The sequence below is a fragment of the Pyxicephalus adspersus genome, chromosome 7 (genome assembly GCF_032062135.1).
Source record: "Pyxicephalus adspersus chromosome 7, UCB_Pads_2.0, whole genome shotgun sequence".
Classification (NCBI taxonomy): domain Eukaryota; kingdom Metazoa; phylum Chordata; class Amphibia; order Anura; family Pyxicephalidae; genus Pyxicephalus; species Pyxicephalus adspersus.
In genome coordinates this window covers 18,469,204-18,483,113 of record NC_092864.1, presented here as the reverse complement: position 1 = coordinate 18,483,113, position 13,910 = coordinate 18,469,204, and the positions used below count along the sequence as shown (strand labels likewise).

Sequence of the window (13,910 nt, the reverse complement as noted above, 5' to 3'; positions counted from 1 at the left end):
AGGCTCGCCAGTGTAAACCTGCCGGAGATGCGCGGCTCCGGCCGCGAGCTTTTTCAGTTGCTGAATAGCGCGACGGCGTACGATTTCGGATCGCGAATAAGAATGCACGAGCGATAATCCGATTCTGCTTGATGAATCAGGGGCAGTGATTCACGATGTTGAAACAATTTTGATAGATAGGTAAAACAGGTCAGTAATGACAGCTTCCAGGTTTTAATCGTGAAAGATTCTGTCAAAAAATGAGCGTTAGGTTTAAGTTGGCGAGCAACACTAAACTTGCTTTGCTAATGTGAGCATTTAATAAATACATTTTTTGATTAACCTTTTCATTTCCCTACAGACATTTAAATACAAAGAACAAGCAATGCCTCCTCCTAAAAATATCACATAATAAATTCAGTTGCAATATAACTGGTCTGATGGCCGATGAAACGGAGTTCTATAATTTATCAGTACAAGATAATACCACTAATAGAATCCTGGATGAGATTGAGACATTTGCACAGAGTTGCCACAGTAAGTAAAACTATATATATATTGAATATTACCAGCAAAGGCTTCTACACACATGCACTGAATACAGAAGCTTACCCATGGTTTTGGCATACATACTGCGGTGCTTTTAATGAGCTTCCCTGCATTGCATTAAAATGTGGGGAAAATAATAAAGCAATGCAATAGCAATCCTGCGTTAGCATGCTTTGCAGTGCGATTTACTTAGAATCGGACCTTATCCAATACCAACTGTAAATTGTGATATTCCAATTTCGAATGATAGTGATACTGGTCACTTGGACAAATAGATAGCAGTATTCTCTCAGACGATACCAGCAGAAAAATTAATACTTAGGATTACCTCAGTCTTTTAGTCCATTGCACATTTGGTTGAACAGTACCATGGTACCATAATCCACTAATACAGCTCACAGTATAAAAAGTCCCTTTTTACAGTTCTTCAAAGAAAAATAACATTCAGGAGTTACAGAGTTCAGAAGTTCTAAAGTCAAGTTCTAAATATTTTATACATAAACACCCCATATGACCCTTGCATTTGGTCTATGCTTAAAAATTGTGTGTATTGTACTTTTAGGATTTATTATTCATATGCAAGTACTGTTTAGGGGGCGTGTGTATATATATATATATATATATATATATATATACACATACATACATACATACATACATACATACATAACGAGGAGAAAGATGACCCCTTTTGCCATGTCACAATTCAAAAATTGTTTTTCATTTACAGCTTCTATATATTTATATAAATAGTGTTGGTCGAATAGCTCACTATTCGGCAGCTATTCGATCGAATAGTGAGAAATTCTCCAGGTGATCAAATGCCGTATTCGAACACCATTGAAGTCAATGGTGCAAGAATTCTGTTTTTTAAGGGTCTTTTAGGGGCTGCAAGAGCAATCAGATTGCTCTCGCAGCCCTTTACTAGTTGTATGTGTTGTTGGAGAAAGTTTCTTTATCCAAATACACATAGTACAGCACTGCAACAGCAATCGCTGTTGCCCCGCTGTGCTTCTACTATGTGTTCTTGGATAGAGTTTCTCTATCCAAGAATACAGCCCACTACAGGTGATGGAAAGGGACAAGTCCCCATTCATCACTTGTAGTGCCCGGATATTGTAGTAGAACTGCAGAAGTAATCTGACGTCACGTGGGAAACTGAACTGCAAATTACTTTTGCAGTTCCACTACGATCTCTGGGCACTACAGGTGATGAATGGGGACAAGAGTTATATAGATGAACAAAGTATGTCCAAATATTAATCCTATCCTTTATCTTTGCACAGTCAAGCTGGATCCACCTGTCAATGCTTCCTACAAGATCAATAATTCTACTTATGTGATAATGTGGAAGGGTTATGAGGAATATCTTGGAAGTCCTAATTTAAAATGTGAATCACAGCTGAAGAAACATACTTCATCCTGGAAGGTATCACAGCTCAGTGACTAATACAAAAACTTATTTGCTGTAAAATGTCAAATATACCGCTGCAACTGTATAAAACTCATGCAGTTCTCATAGGCGTATCTATTAAACTAGTTATAGAATACAAGCATATACTCACATGTGTGAAGGAAATTAGTAGCATATTTAGAAGGAAATTAGCTAGCAACGTCTTTGCAATAGTTTTAGATACACTTGAGACCCCTGTGACCAAAATTCTGGGTGGCAAACTGAGACAGATTTTCACAGGTCTGCCAAAGAGTTACTACCACCATTCATTTCACTTTTCCAAGCACCTTTATTGGTTTCTGAGATGAGTTTCTGAGCCTGTGAACTTCTGAGTCTCTGAATGAGGATTTCTTTGCATCTAATTGAATATTTATTAATGTTATATTATGGAGAATAAAGTAGGAAGCACTGATATACGACAAAAGGACAGAAACATCCTAAGCTTCCAGGTGCAGAGAGTTGGAACAAATACCTGAGCATAGAAAAAATGGGATTATAGGACATATATAAAATTCAAATACATTTTTTATTGAAGTTCACAAACAAATAAACATTATAAAGTATAACCATTTGGGTCAGAGAAAGCAAGATTGTGCAAAACACATTCTGAATTATTTTCAGTGATCCAAATATATACATGTAGCTAATACGAACAAATAGCTTAACAAAATCAGTAACAGGTTTGTTGGTTTTCTGGTTATGCCATTACTCAACGTGTTTCGGCTTAACTTCTTCAAGAGTTTGAGGCAAACCAAAGCTCATGAGAACAAAAGGAAAGATCAACCTACTGTATTTAGGTATAAAAATAAAATATTGATATAGGTATCTCTAATTCTGTATCAAGATTAATGGTATCCAAACCCAATCAATGCCAAGGCATAGGTTAAATGAACAAAAAGAATATATATTGAAGTATCCAATATCAAACATCTTTAAGAGTTTGAGGCAAACCAATACTCAGACCCCAAGGTTGGGGTGGCAACATTTTGTTCTTTTTTCCCTATTGCCGTTTGTTACTAATTGCTTCGTACCAGAATTGTTCATTGTTCATTGTTCAAGCTCAGTGAACATAACTTTTACTAAGCGAAATCCTTATTGCTTTAGTAAATCCAATCTAGTTTGCTTCTAAATGCACACCAGTTCTTGACATGTAACAGTAGTTACGTCATGTGATGACATGGTTTTCCTATCTGCTATGTTTACACAGAATTCAAAGAAGAAGATTTTTACTGACAAAAACGCTGATAACCAGTCTGAGGAGTTATTGGCATCAGAATTTGAAATGGATTCAGATTATGATCTACGTCTTCGCTGTAAAACACAGGAGAACAGTTTTTATGAGAGCCAATGGAGTGAGTGGAGTTCAGAACTCAGAATACCGGCTTTAGGTACCATGAATCCACCCAGCATCTCTTAAACTAAGTAAACCTTTTATTTTAGCATATTTTTAAAATCTGCATGAATACATTACTGATTGTCACAACACCAACAATATCATCATTTTATAAAAAAAAATTTAAAAAGAAAACAGTGTGCTCCAGTACATTGACTTTGCCTAGGCTAAAATGACATCATCAGCTACTCATTAAAGTTGTACATGGTGTTCAAGTGTTAGGAGGGGCTCCAATCCTAACACTTTTTAATTAAGAAAAAACATTTTTATAACATCTTACTGTTCATTAATATCAACCATAAACCCAGATACTGTAAATTTTATTGTTTTTTGTACAGGTTTTACAAGAGATTTTTTTGTGTCAAGCTATTACTGTCATGTACAGATTGTTTGTAATTTTCTTGTAAAAATATTATTTTTTAAGATTTAAGAGAGAGATTTAGGACCTAATCCCCAAACAGGTTAACTGAAGTATTTCTGTATTTAATAAAGGCCAATTTCGTTTTTCGAATGAAAGAAATTATTGAAAATTTTTTTGAATGAAAACTTGTAAATAAAACTTTATACATTTAAAGGTACCGTACCAATTGACTGGCAAACAAATCTATTGTGTGAAGCATTGTGATACTAATGAGCTTAATATATCAACTTATTTAAAAAAAAAACACATGATTTTGCAATCAACTCAGAAAGTTAAAGGGGGTTTTAAAATCATGTTTCTCTAACTATAACTTACATTTCCAGGAAACTTTTCTTTTTATTTCACTTCCATCTTCCCACCATTGGCCCCCTACCACCTTTCTCCATTGGTAACAACACCAAGTTCTGGGGCTTTGCAAATAACTTGCAAAGTCAGTAATGTTTATTCACCACATGGCAAAACTAGAATCATTTTCAAATTCTCTACCTGTGAAAATACAATTTTTGTGCTCAGAACAATTTTGTTAAAATAGCCTGACTAACTGATATTAAATTGACAATTTATACTAATGATAAACTTTTTGCTATAGCAAAATACACTGAGCTACAAAACAATTTTCTTTATATAATGTGGATATCAATGTATTTTAATGCATTTTAAAGTGGAACCGAATTTCTGCTTTCAAAATTTGTGTTCAGGCCGCGCTTTATTGCAGTAAGAGACAGACAATATTGCTTCTGCAATAAGTATTCTTACCTTCTTTAATGCTGTCCTCTTCTGTCAAAAAAATCATTAAGCAGTGCATAGGCAGCTTACATAAGAAGCCAGGAGATCTGGCACATCCAAGCTTCTCCTGGAGCTGCTGGAACTGAATAAACTCCTGTGCGTGGGAGTTAATGTTATCCCGACCTGACCAATCAAAATAGCTTGAAATAAGGCAGAGGATAGGAAAGAAGATGACAACATTGCCTGTCGCTTCTGTAATAAAGGACCTGCCTGATCACAATTGTTTGACTTTGGGTTAAATTTTGCTTTAATGTGGCCAAATGGCTACCAAAATAATCACCCAAACAATCTATCAATATTACTGTTGTCCATTAGCAGATGTGCAATATTTTGAATAAAAAAAAATTTGAGCTGAGGATTTTTGTGATTCTGTTTTATTGCATTTATTACATGTATAAAATGTCATATAAATAGCTTCTAAAAAATGTGAAAAGCATTGTTTAAATGTGTGTTTGCATGGCCACCTTCAAAGCATACCTGTAATAGGGGAAGTACCAGGGCTGCCATTCCCAGTTTATTCAGGACATCAGTATCCAGATAGATAGATCAGATCTAGCCTTTCTTAACCTTTTTAATATGGGGAAACCCTTGAAATAAATTTCAGGTCTTTAGAGAACCCCTTCAAGAATTACTATATCCACAGCTGACAGTATATAAGCCTGGTGTTAATTGGGAAGAATGCTTCTTACTTTGCTTGCCAGTAGGACGAATGTCATCCTTACAGATAGCCAAAAAGGCACAGACTGCCGATTGCCTAAGGAACCCCTAGCAACCTTTGGATCTCTGGTTGAGAAACACTGATCTAGATTACAGAAGCATTTAACATTTGTCAGAGTTGGGTAAGCCATATAGTGATAATACAAGCACAGTCCAACAGGTCTGTGTATCCAAAACAGTATAAAATAGGTAAATTATTTATTATCGGACATGTTTATTGGCATCCCTGGAGAATGGTAGTGTTTATGAATGTGTTTTCATTTCTTTGATGGAGGGATCAGGGTAAGGTACACAAAGATCATGAAACATGAAGATCATGATAACCATGCAAAACCTTTACACGATTTTCACTATTAGTGAAAATTGTGTGACATTATCACCACTGGGGTACTTAAATATATTCAGCAGTATACACAATCTAATAAAGATTTTATTCAGACTATGCATTGTGTGCAGCATTGGGCAGACCATTTATTTATGAATTACACCTAAACACAGTACCTGTATGTGGTATATGCACATTAAAGTGCAATTTGCACCCTGAAAAAAACAAATCCAATTTAGCTGGGTGCACCATCGGACACTTTTCAGTAACCACCCAGCAGTTTTTGGGTGGTTAATAAAAAGTTGGGTCACAATACAGGGACCGCCACCTGCCTACAGCTTCTTCACACCCAACATTTGGGGGAGAATACTGTAACATAAATATACTGATGTATATTTTTAACACCCTTTACTGCTACATTACTGCTACAAATATGCATGAAAAGAGACTGGCATGTTACACTATCAGTTGGATGATTTATGGTCACAGTCTGGTAGATTTGTGCAGTGGAATCTCCAGGAGATTTAGGGAACCAATGTGGGAAAAAAGGCGTGAACTTTACCTTCCCCAGTTTTGGGTAAAGAATGACTGGCTGACCATTACCTTATTTGTGGCTGAGTTTTTTTTTTTTTCTTTTTAAATCTGAATTGTTGGCAGAGACAGAGAGTCACTATAGAGTCACATCACTAGTGCATTGCTGATGTTCAGTTTGCTTGTAGACAAGTTCCTTTTAGTGTATATTTATATATTTGCAGACTCTGCTAATTAACTATGGTCTAATGTGTTCATTGTTTTATTATTTTAAGGAACTAAAGAAGAAAACAAAGTCAACATCATCCATATAATAATGGTAGTATGCTCACTGGCAACGGCATGTATCTTGTTATACTTGGTTTTCTGTTCCAGTTTATGTGGAAGGTAGGTAAAGAAATGCCAGTGTGCCAAAGGTGTGCATTACAATTGAGAATGAAAAACAGTAAATCAGTAAACAATAGGAAAAAAAACAACAAAGTAACACAAAAACATACCAGTCTACACAGACAGCCCACCTACTAGGCAAAAATCATACTGTATACATTCGATTGCAAAGCCATGGGAACCAGTCAACTTGGAATTTACAATATGAGTTATTTGTAATTCTAAAGAACAATATAAATTAGGAACATTAACTACTTTTCCATGACTGGGAACCAAATGCTTCTCCACAATCTAGTGAGATGTAATTTGGGTAATAAAACTCACATTAGGGTTTGCAAAATATAGTGGATAAGTAGGTAATCCATATAGTGAAATAATAACTGTTTGTGGAGGAGGGCCCAATTAATTACAACATCACGGTCCAGATCCCGTGTGAAACAAGGATCCACCAATGACAAATTTGAAATAGTAGTGATGCAGCATATATACATATACCATACCGTCAAACTTTTCTAGCAGGAGATTATTCATAGCAAACCTTGTTTTTTTTGTTCCACACCACTAGAGCATTTAAGAAATGTTTGGGTAAAGGGATGGCAATAGTGCAGAAGAGGTATATGAGTTTTGAGCATGTGAACATATGTACTTAATGGCTGCTCTTCTATCAGCCATAGAGACTTCAACTTTTTTAAGGTGAGCCAATTTTTTAGAAAAGGTAATTAGGAAGTCCTGGAAATTAAGGATCAGGTAAAAAAGAGAAAATTCCCAAAAATGTTAGGGTCTTAGGTTCCTACATGTAAGGTAACTTATCTTGTAATATTTTCTCTGGCGTCGGAGAGATATGTAAATGTAAAATTTGGAACTTGGCTTTTTGGAACTTGGCTCAAATTCCAAGAGTGGGTATCCTGTGTCTGGGAAAACATGTATGCACTCAGGATCATCCATTGAGATGCTGCTGAATTTGGACACCTGTCTCTGTCTTCTACAGTAGGCTGATGACAGTAAAGACAATGCAGCCCTTATAAAATGGTGTATGGCCCACTGCAAAGTACTTGGGGGAAGTGAAATCACATAAGCTATTTCCAGTTATTCACTGTAGACTGGCAATGTACAATAGAAAAATGTATGGTTTCTCAGCACAGTTAGAGATAAACAGAAAATGTATTTTGACTTCTCTCATGCGGTCCAATGTTCCAAAAATGTTCCAAAATTTGGTTTGAGGAAACCATTTTTTAAATAATCTTTCCAAACCTTTTCTTTTTTGATTGATCCCAATTTAGAATTAACACATCTAATCAAATTTATCAACAGATCCAATTGGATTCAATAGATTATTTTGGTTAATTTTGGTTCCCTGTGGGGAGATAAGTTGGATAATGTACCTACCTTTACTCTAACTTTAGTCCATAGCACCTGAGTGATGTCAGTATTCCTCAGGTGAGGTAATTATATTAACAAACCTATTTATCCAGTGTGGGTTTTCTTTTTAAATGCAGAGATTTAATAAGAGTGAGGAGCTATCTGTTAGCCATCCTTGATTAGAGTGTTATCTGCTCACACATGATATGATGGTTAATGCCCTACACCCTAATCTAAATGAATTATGTCTTGCAGAATAATATTTCACATTGGTGAATAGACTAGACTGTACTAGTAAACTTTTATACCACAACAGACAGAAATTAGCAAAACACTCTCCTTTTTACAGGTGTGCGGTTGTTAAAATTCCAAATAATTTGACACTCTAGATGGTTGTAAAAAAAAGTCAGTAGTGGTAGATTCTCTATTCCTATCAGTGTCATTTGTGTGCACTCATGTAGCTTTTTTTATATTAAAGGTTTAAGATATCATATTTGGAAGAAGTCCCTACAGCAGCCAGCTTCTTCAAGCCTATGTACCTTGTGCACAATGGCAATTTTCAGGTAAATCACATCTTTAAAGAATAATTAAATTCTAATTAAAAAGCAGGATACCTTGTCAAACAAAAATATATTTAATAAAGCAATTATTGCTTAATTCAAAGTTGTACTTTTAATTCCTACATTTTAGATCAGTGTTTCTCTAGCAGGGTTCCGGGTTAGAAAGTTCTTCCAGAGGTTAATTGGCGTTCCTTGAATAATGGGATATTTGGGGCATAGAAAAATATGTTTAAGAAAAGGTACTTTACTAAACTACTTTCACTGGTGTTAGGTAAAATAATACAGAGCACTAGTGTCTGTTTTTTTTTAAATATATAACGTTTTTTAAATGTTAAGGAATTTAGGATGAGCAAATACTTAAGGTAAATGTATAATAAATGAAATAAGTATATAATAAAATATAAAATACCATTTTTGTTGTTTCAGGACTGGACTAAGTACCCAAATAAATGTGTTCAAGGGAAGCAAAAGGTTAGGTCCTGCAGCCCTATGGACTCAGTCACTCACATTTATACCACCGCATGCTTTCAAAACGAGATGATTTCCCCTATTATAATTGAAGCACCCACTTCCATAAAAGAACATCCTGTAACAGAGGAGGCTTTTGATTCCATTTCTTGGTCTGGTCTACTTCAAAACAAAGAAATTTCTTTAAATGAGATTTACCCATCTTTCTCCCCAGACTTTTCCATGTTTAATGAGGAGGAAGAACAAGACATGTCTGATGTGGATTGCCCAACCGTCTATTTTTCATACAACGGGACTTATGTTGTTAATTCAGTAGAGACAGAAGATGAGTGAAACAAGAAATAGGTTGCTTTGAGACACAAATATAATATGCAAAGGCAAGATAATGGCATTGATAATGTATGTCATTCACAAATGGCCTTTAAATCTGCCTGATCAGCTTTGCAAAGGTGAACGGGCTGAGTGAAACTAGTAAAGTATACTAGTAAGGAATGAATGTGACATCAAACCTCAGAGAAAACATAGGATTGGATAATACAGTGTTTATGTTTAGTAAGTTGATCTCTATTTGTATCTGCCTCTACATCATTTGGGAGAAAATGTTCTGGCCCTAGGTTGTTAGGGGTGAAACAGATGACTATGTATCTCGTAATACTGCTTCTATTTGTCGTGCAGCTTAGCATTAAATGGAATACAGCTTGATCCAATGGACCCACCAAAAACTTAATGTACGTAGCCTTTGGTCCACCCTTAGGAATCATCTTATAATAACCAGGGTATTATTACCAAGGCAAAGTACGATCATTTTTTCACTTGGTGGGTTTAAAAATTATAGAGTTTAGATCAGGAAGAATTCAGGAGAGAGATAGGAGTTAGAAGCAAGAATAATTTTGATTTCACAGGAACAGTTGTGTTGTATCTTGTTTCTGTATATTGGTATTTTTTTTATCATGCATAGGGAATGTTTCCATTTGGTCAGTTTTGTGCAATGTTATCAGGATTTAATTCCTAAAATTGTCATGCCATGTTTCTGTTGTCTTGATTCAGTAAATTTTTCTCCTGTATTTTCAATCTCCATAACATATAATTTCAGGGCCCAGCATAAAAAGGTACAAAGTAATTTGTCCCAAATTAAATAAAGTTTGATATTACTTTTTGTACCTACCTTTTAGAACTTTTTTTACATTCTAGTTGCTGAAAAACTGTTTTGTAGATGAGATGAGACAACAGTCTCAAAGAAAACTCATGAAAAAATTAAACTGGGGTCAATATGTTTTTACAAATATGTTTATGTTTATATCACTATGCACTGATCTCCTAATTTTCAATTAGCTTAAACTACATGAATGAGGTCTCTGCCACCACTATCACCTTGTCTGGCGTACATTTTGACACAACAATAGGTCTGGTATAGCTGCAAGGAGCATTCCTGTCAGAGGCACTTGAGTTCCTAAAAAACACATAAAATTACAAGAAATGTCACCTTTACCTAACTACAATGTATTTTGTTTTTAAAAAAAATGTATTGTTTATTTTGTTTTATGTACATTTTTGCTTTTTAACTTTGTCCTATATAAAAGCCCTGTACGAACTTCAGATGTTGGGGTACTGCTATACAATATTAAACATATTAAAACATATTTTTGTTCAATGTGTGTACGTAGCCTAAAGCTTTTTATTGTTTTCTTGGTGGGTCCTGCGTGTCCAGCTATGACATGACTGAGTAGATAATCCCATAACAATAATTACATGGTTCCCACTATTCCCCAGGACAATCACAGTTTCTGCAGAAGGGAATAAAAATGTCTGAAATAGCAAGTTAAACATTTCTGTTACATTAACAATCATTTTATATTGTCTCTAAAATCCCCAAAGGAAACGGATTCCAAAAGGAAAGTGAGGCAGTGCTATAAATGCAATACCTTTTCCTGTAGGACCTGGGTGGCACAAAAATAAAGATGACTTGATTTCTTATTCATACTTGTAAGTGTTAGGGTGCGTACACACGTCCAATAATTATCGTTAAAAGCAGGAGGTAGCGCGGCTGTAGGCGCCTATAGGCTAAAATGGCTTTTTAAAAAAGTGACCAAAGACGCCGAGGAGCCAGGATTGTCATTGGAAAAAAACAATCGGCACGGCGGATCTGATTGCCCAACGATCGTTTACTATCTATTGTGTGTACAGTCGTTCTGTGATCGAGCATGTTTCTGCAATACACTTTCTCCTTTACATGTCGCTCCCTGCCGCGTTCAAACGATTGTATCTAGCGTGTGTACACTATTGGTGGATTATATTTGAATGATCGAATTGTTACAGCATGTACAGAATTGTGCACAATACGATTGTTGAAGTATAATTGTGCATAATCCTTGATGGGTCGTAATTGTTCATTTTCTAATGATAATTATTGGAAGTGTGTACCTAGCTTTACCTTTCAGCTAAGGCTGTACCATAGTGCACTGCTTGGCTTTCTTACTATGGCAATCAGGCTTAAAAGAGTATGTGAAAGTATTCATATTGTACAATTATTTAAATGAAGATTAGAGTTTGAATGTGGCCTAGTCAGCTTTAGATTACAACTAATTAATTGCTTATACCAAATTTATGAAACTTGTAGAAGAGATTCTTGGCAGGGTTTGCAAGAGTGATACTTACTTGTCTCCATCTGCCCTAAAGAAACTTTTTCAGCAAAATGTCTCTTTCCATTTCATTGTATTCCAATGATTTTCTTGTTTTTTTCCTCCTACTAAGTGGATTATGGTATACCTGATTTTCAGGCAGTAGGAGAACTTTGCATACCTCTAATTAGTCCTCTTTCCCACCGTTTTATGGGTTATGAACTTACCACGATATTTGGTAGAAACTTTTGTCTAGTTCATGATTAATATGAAGTACTGTAATTTATAGGAATTTGCTAAAAAAAAAAAAAAACTGCTTTTTCTCTCTCTCTGTAAAAAAAATTATTGCCAGGGTATGTGTAATGAATGTATCATTTATTTAATGTTATCTATAAATAGTAATTAATCATGTTATGTACTTGTTGACTTTCACAAGCTGGTAAACCTAATAATAAATATTACTTGTAATGCAAGTTTTGTTATCAAGTATTCATGTAAATAACTATGAAAAGATGCCAGCTGCACTCAGCACTGGAAACTGAATTCGATTGGTCCTGTGTGAGATGCCGCTCCTACCGTGTTTCCCCCGATGATAAGGCAGGGCCATCAAATAAGACAGCCCCCCCTTTTTAGGTAAAAATGAAAAATAAGCCCCCCCCCGCAAATAAGCCACCCACCGATTACTTACCAGAATCGCGTGGTGCGGTGGGTGACTATACGATTGTTGAAGTATAATTGTGCATAATCCTTGATGGGTCGTAATTGTTCATTTTCTAATGATAATTATTGGAAGTGTGTACCTAGCTTTACTTTTCAGCTAAGGCTGTACCATAGTGCACTGCTTGGCTTTCTTACTATGGCAATCAGGCTTAAAAGAGTATGTGAAAGTATTCATATTGTACAATTTTTTAAATGAAGATTGGAGTTTGAATGTGGCCTAGTCAGCTTTAGATTACAACTAATTAATTGCTTATACGTACCAAGTTTATGAAACTTGTAGAAGAGACTCTTGGCAGGGTTTGCAAGAGTGATACTTACTTGTCTCCATCTGCCCTAAAGAAACTTTTTCAGCAAAACGTCTCTTTCCATTTCATTGTATTCCAATGATTTTCTTTCCAATGTTTTTTTCCTCCTACTAAGTGGATTATGGTATACCTGATTTTCAGGCAGTAGGAGAACTTTGCATACCTCTAGTTAGTCCTCTTTCCCACCGTTTTATGGGTTATGAACTTACCACGATATTTGGTAGAAACTTTTGTCTAGTTCATGATTAATATGAAGTACTGTAAATGAACTTACCACGATATTTGGTAGAAACTTTTGTCTAGTTCATGATTAATATGAAGTACTGTAATTTATAAGAATTTGCTAAAAAAAAAAAAAAAAAAACTGCTTTTTCTCTTTCTCTGTAAAAAAAATTATTGCCAGGGTATGTGTAATGAATGTATAATTTATTTAATGTTATCTATAAATAGTAATTATTAAATGTTATGTACTTGTTGACTTTCACAAGCTGTTAAACCTAATAATAAATATTACTTGTAATGCAAGTTTTGTTATCAAGTATTCATGTATATAACTATGAAAAGATGCCAGCTGCACTCAGCACTGGAAACTGAATTCGATTGGCCCTGTGTGAGCTGCCGCTCCTAGGACTCGTAGCTAATGCATACAGTCATAAGAAAAAGAAAGCACACCCCTTTTCAATTCTAAAGTTTATTGTATTACCAATTTTATTATTATTTAACTTACCCAGTGGTTTACAAAGTCCATTGTCATGTCACTAACTGTCCCTCAAATGAGCTCATAATTATATAATCATGTATTATGTCTTTATGCATGTTTAACTTTAATACAATCTAAGGTAAAATTTGGGGGGAAGCCAATTACCCTAACTATGTATGATTTAATAACCAGAGTTAACTTGAAGTAATTGTTTTCTGTTCGACTTTTTAAAACTCCCACATCATTATGGAGAAATTTTGGGCCCACTGTGCTTTACAACATTGCTTCAGTACATTGAAGTTTGCTGGCATTTGTTTATGGACAGCTCTTTTGGGTGCTGTCACAGCATTTTGATCAGACTAAGGTATGAATTATGACTGAGCCACTGTAACACCTCGATTCTTGTCCTACCCAATGTCCCGATTTCATTTTTACCATTTGTATACTAGGTTTCCATAAAATATGTTTTGTTTATACATTTCTTTCAGTGCTAAGGGTCTAGTTGGTCTAACTTTCATTAACATGCACAGTACCAGATATGTTTGCTTTATTAGTAATTATATACAGTGTTTTTTTATGGATATCAACATTTCACCACTAGAGCACCAACCATTGTTCATCACCAGTGCCCTAACCATT

The 13,910-nt window shown here is 35.1% G+C and overlaps 1 protein-coding gene across 2 annotated transcripts in view; it reads left to right on the top strand.

Annotated features, from left to right (window-relative positions):
* Nucleotides 1-10,568, top strand: part of LOC140335247 (interleukin-21 receptor-like) — a 21,010-nt gene extending 10,442 nt beyond the window's left edge. Inside the window, exons 3-8 of one of the 2 annotated variants that reach the window (XM_072417741.1) lie at nucleotides 341-516; nucleotides 1,815-1,957; nucleotides 3,189-3,333; nucleotides 6,430-6,541; nucleotides 8,379-8,463; nucleotides 8,887-10,568. In XM_072417741.1, coding sequence (XP_072273842.1) covers nucleotides 341-516; nucleotides 1,815-1,957; nucleotides 3,189-3,333; nucleotides 6,430-6,541; nucleotides 8,379-8,463; nucleotides 8,887-9,261 — 1,036 coding nt within the window. In that variant the 3' untranslated portion in view covers nucleotides 9,262-10,568. Of the gene's footprint in view, nucleotides 1-340; nucleotides 517-1,814; nucleotides 1,958-3,188; nucleotides 3,370-6,429; nucleotides 6,542-8,378; nucleotides 8,464-8,886 lie in introns of both variants that reach the window. The other variant, XM_072417740.1, reaches the window with a different exon arrangement.
* Nucleotides 10,569-13,910: the final 3,342 nt, after the last annotated feature.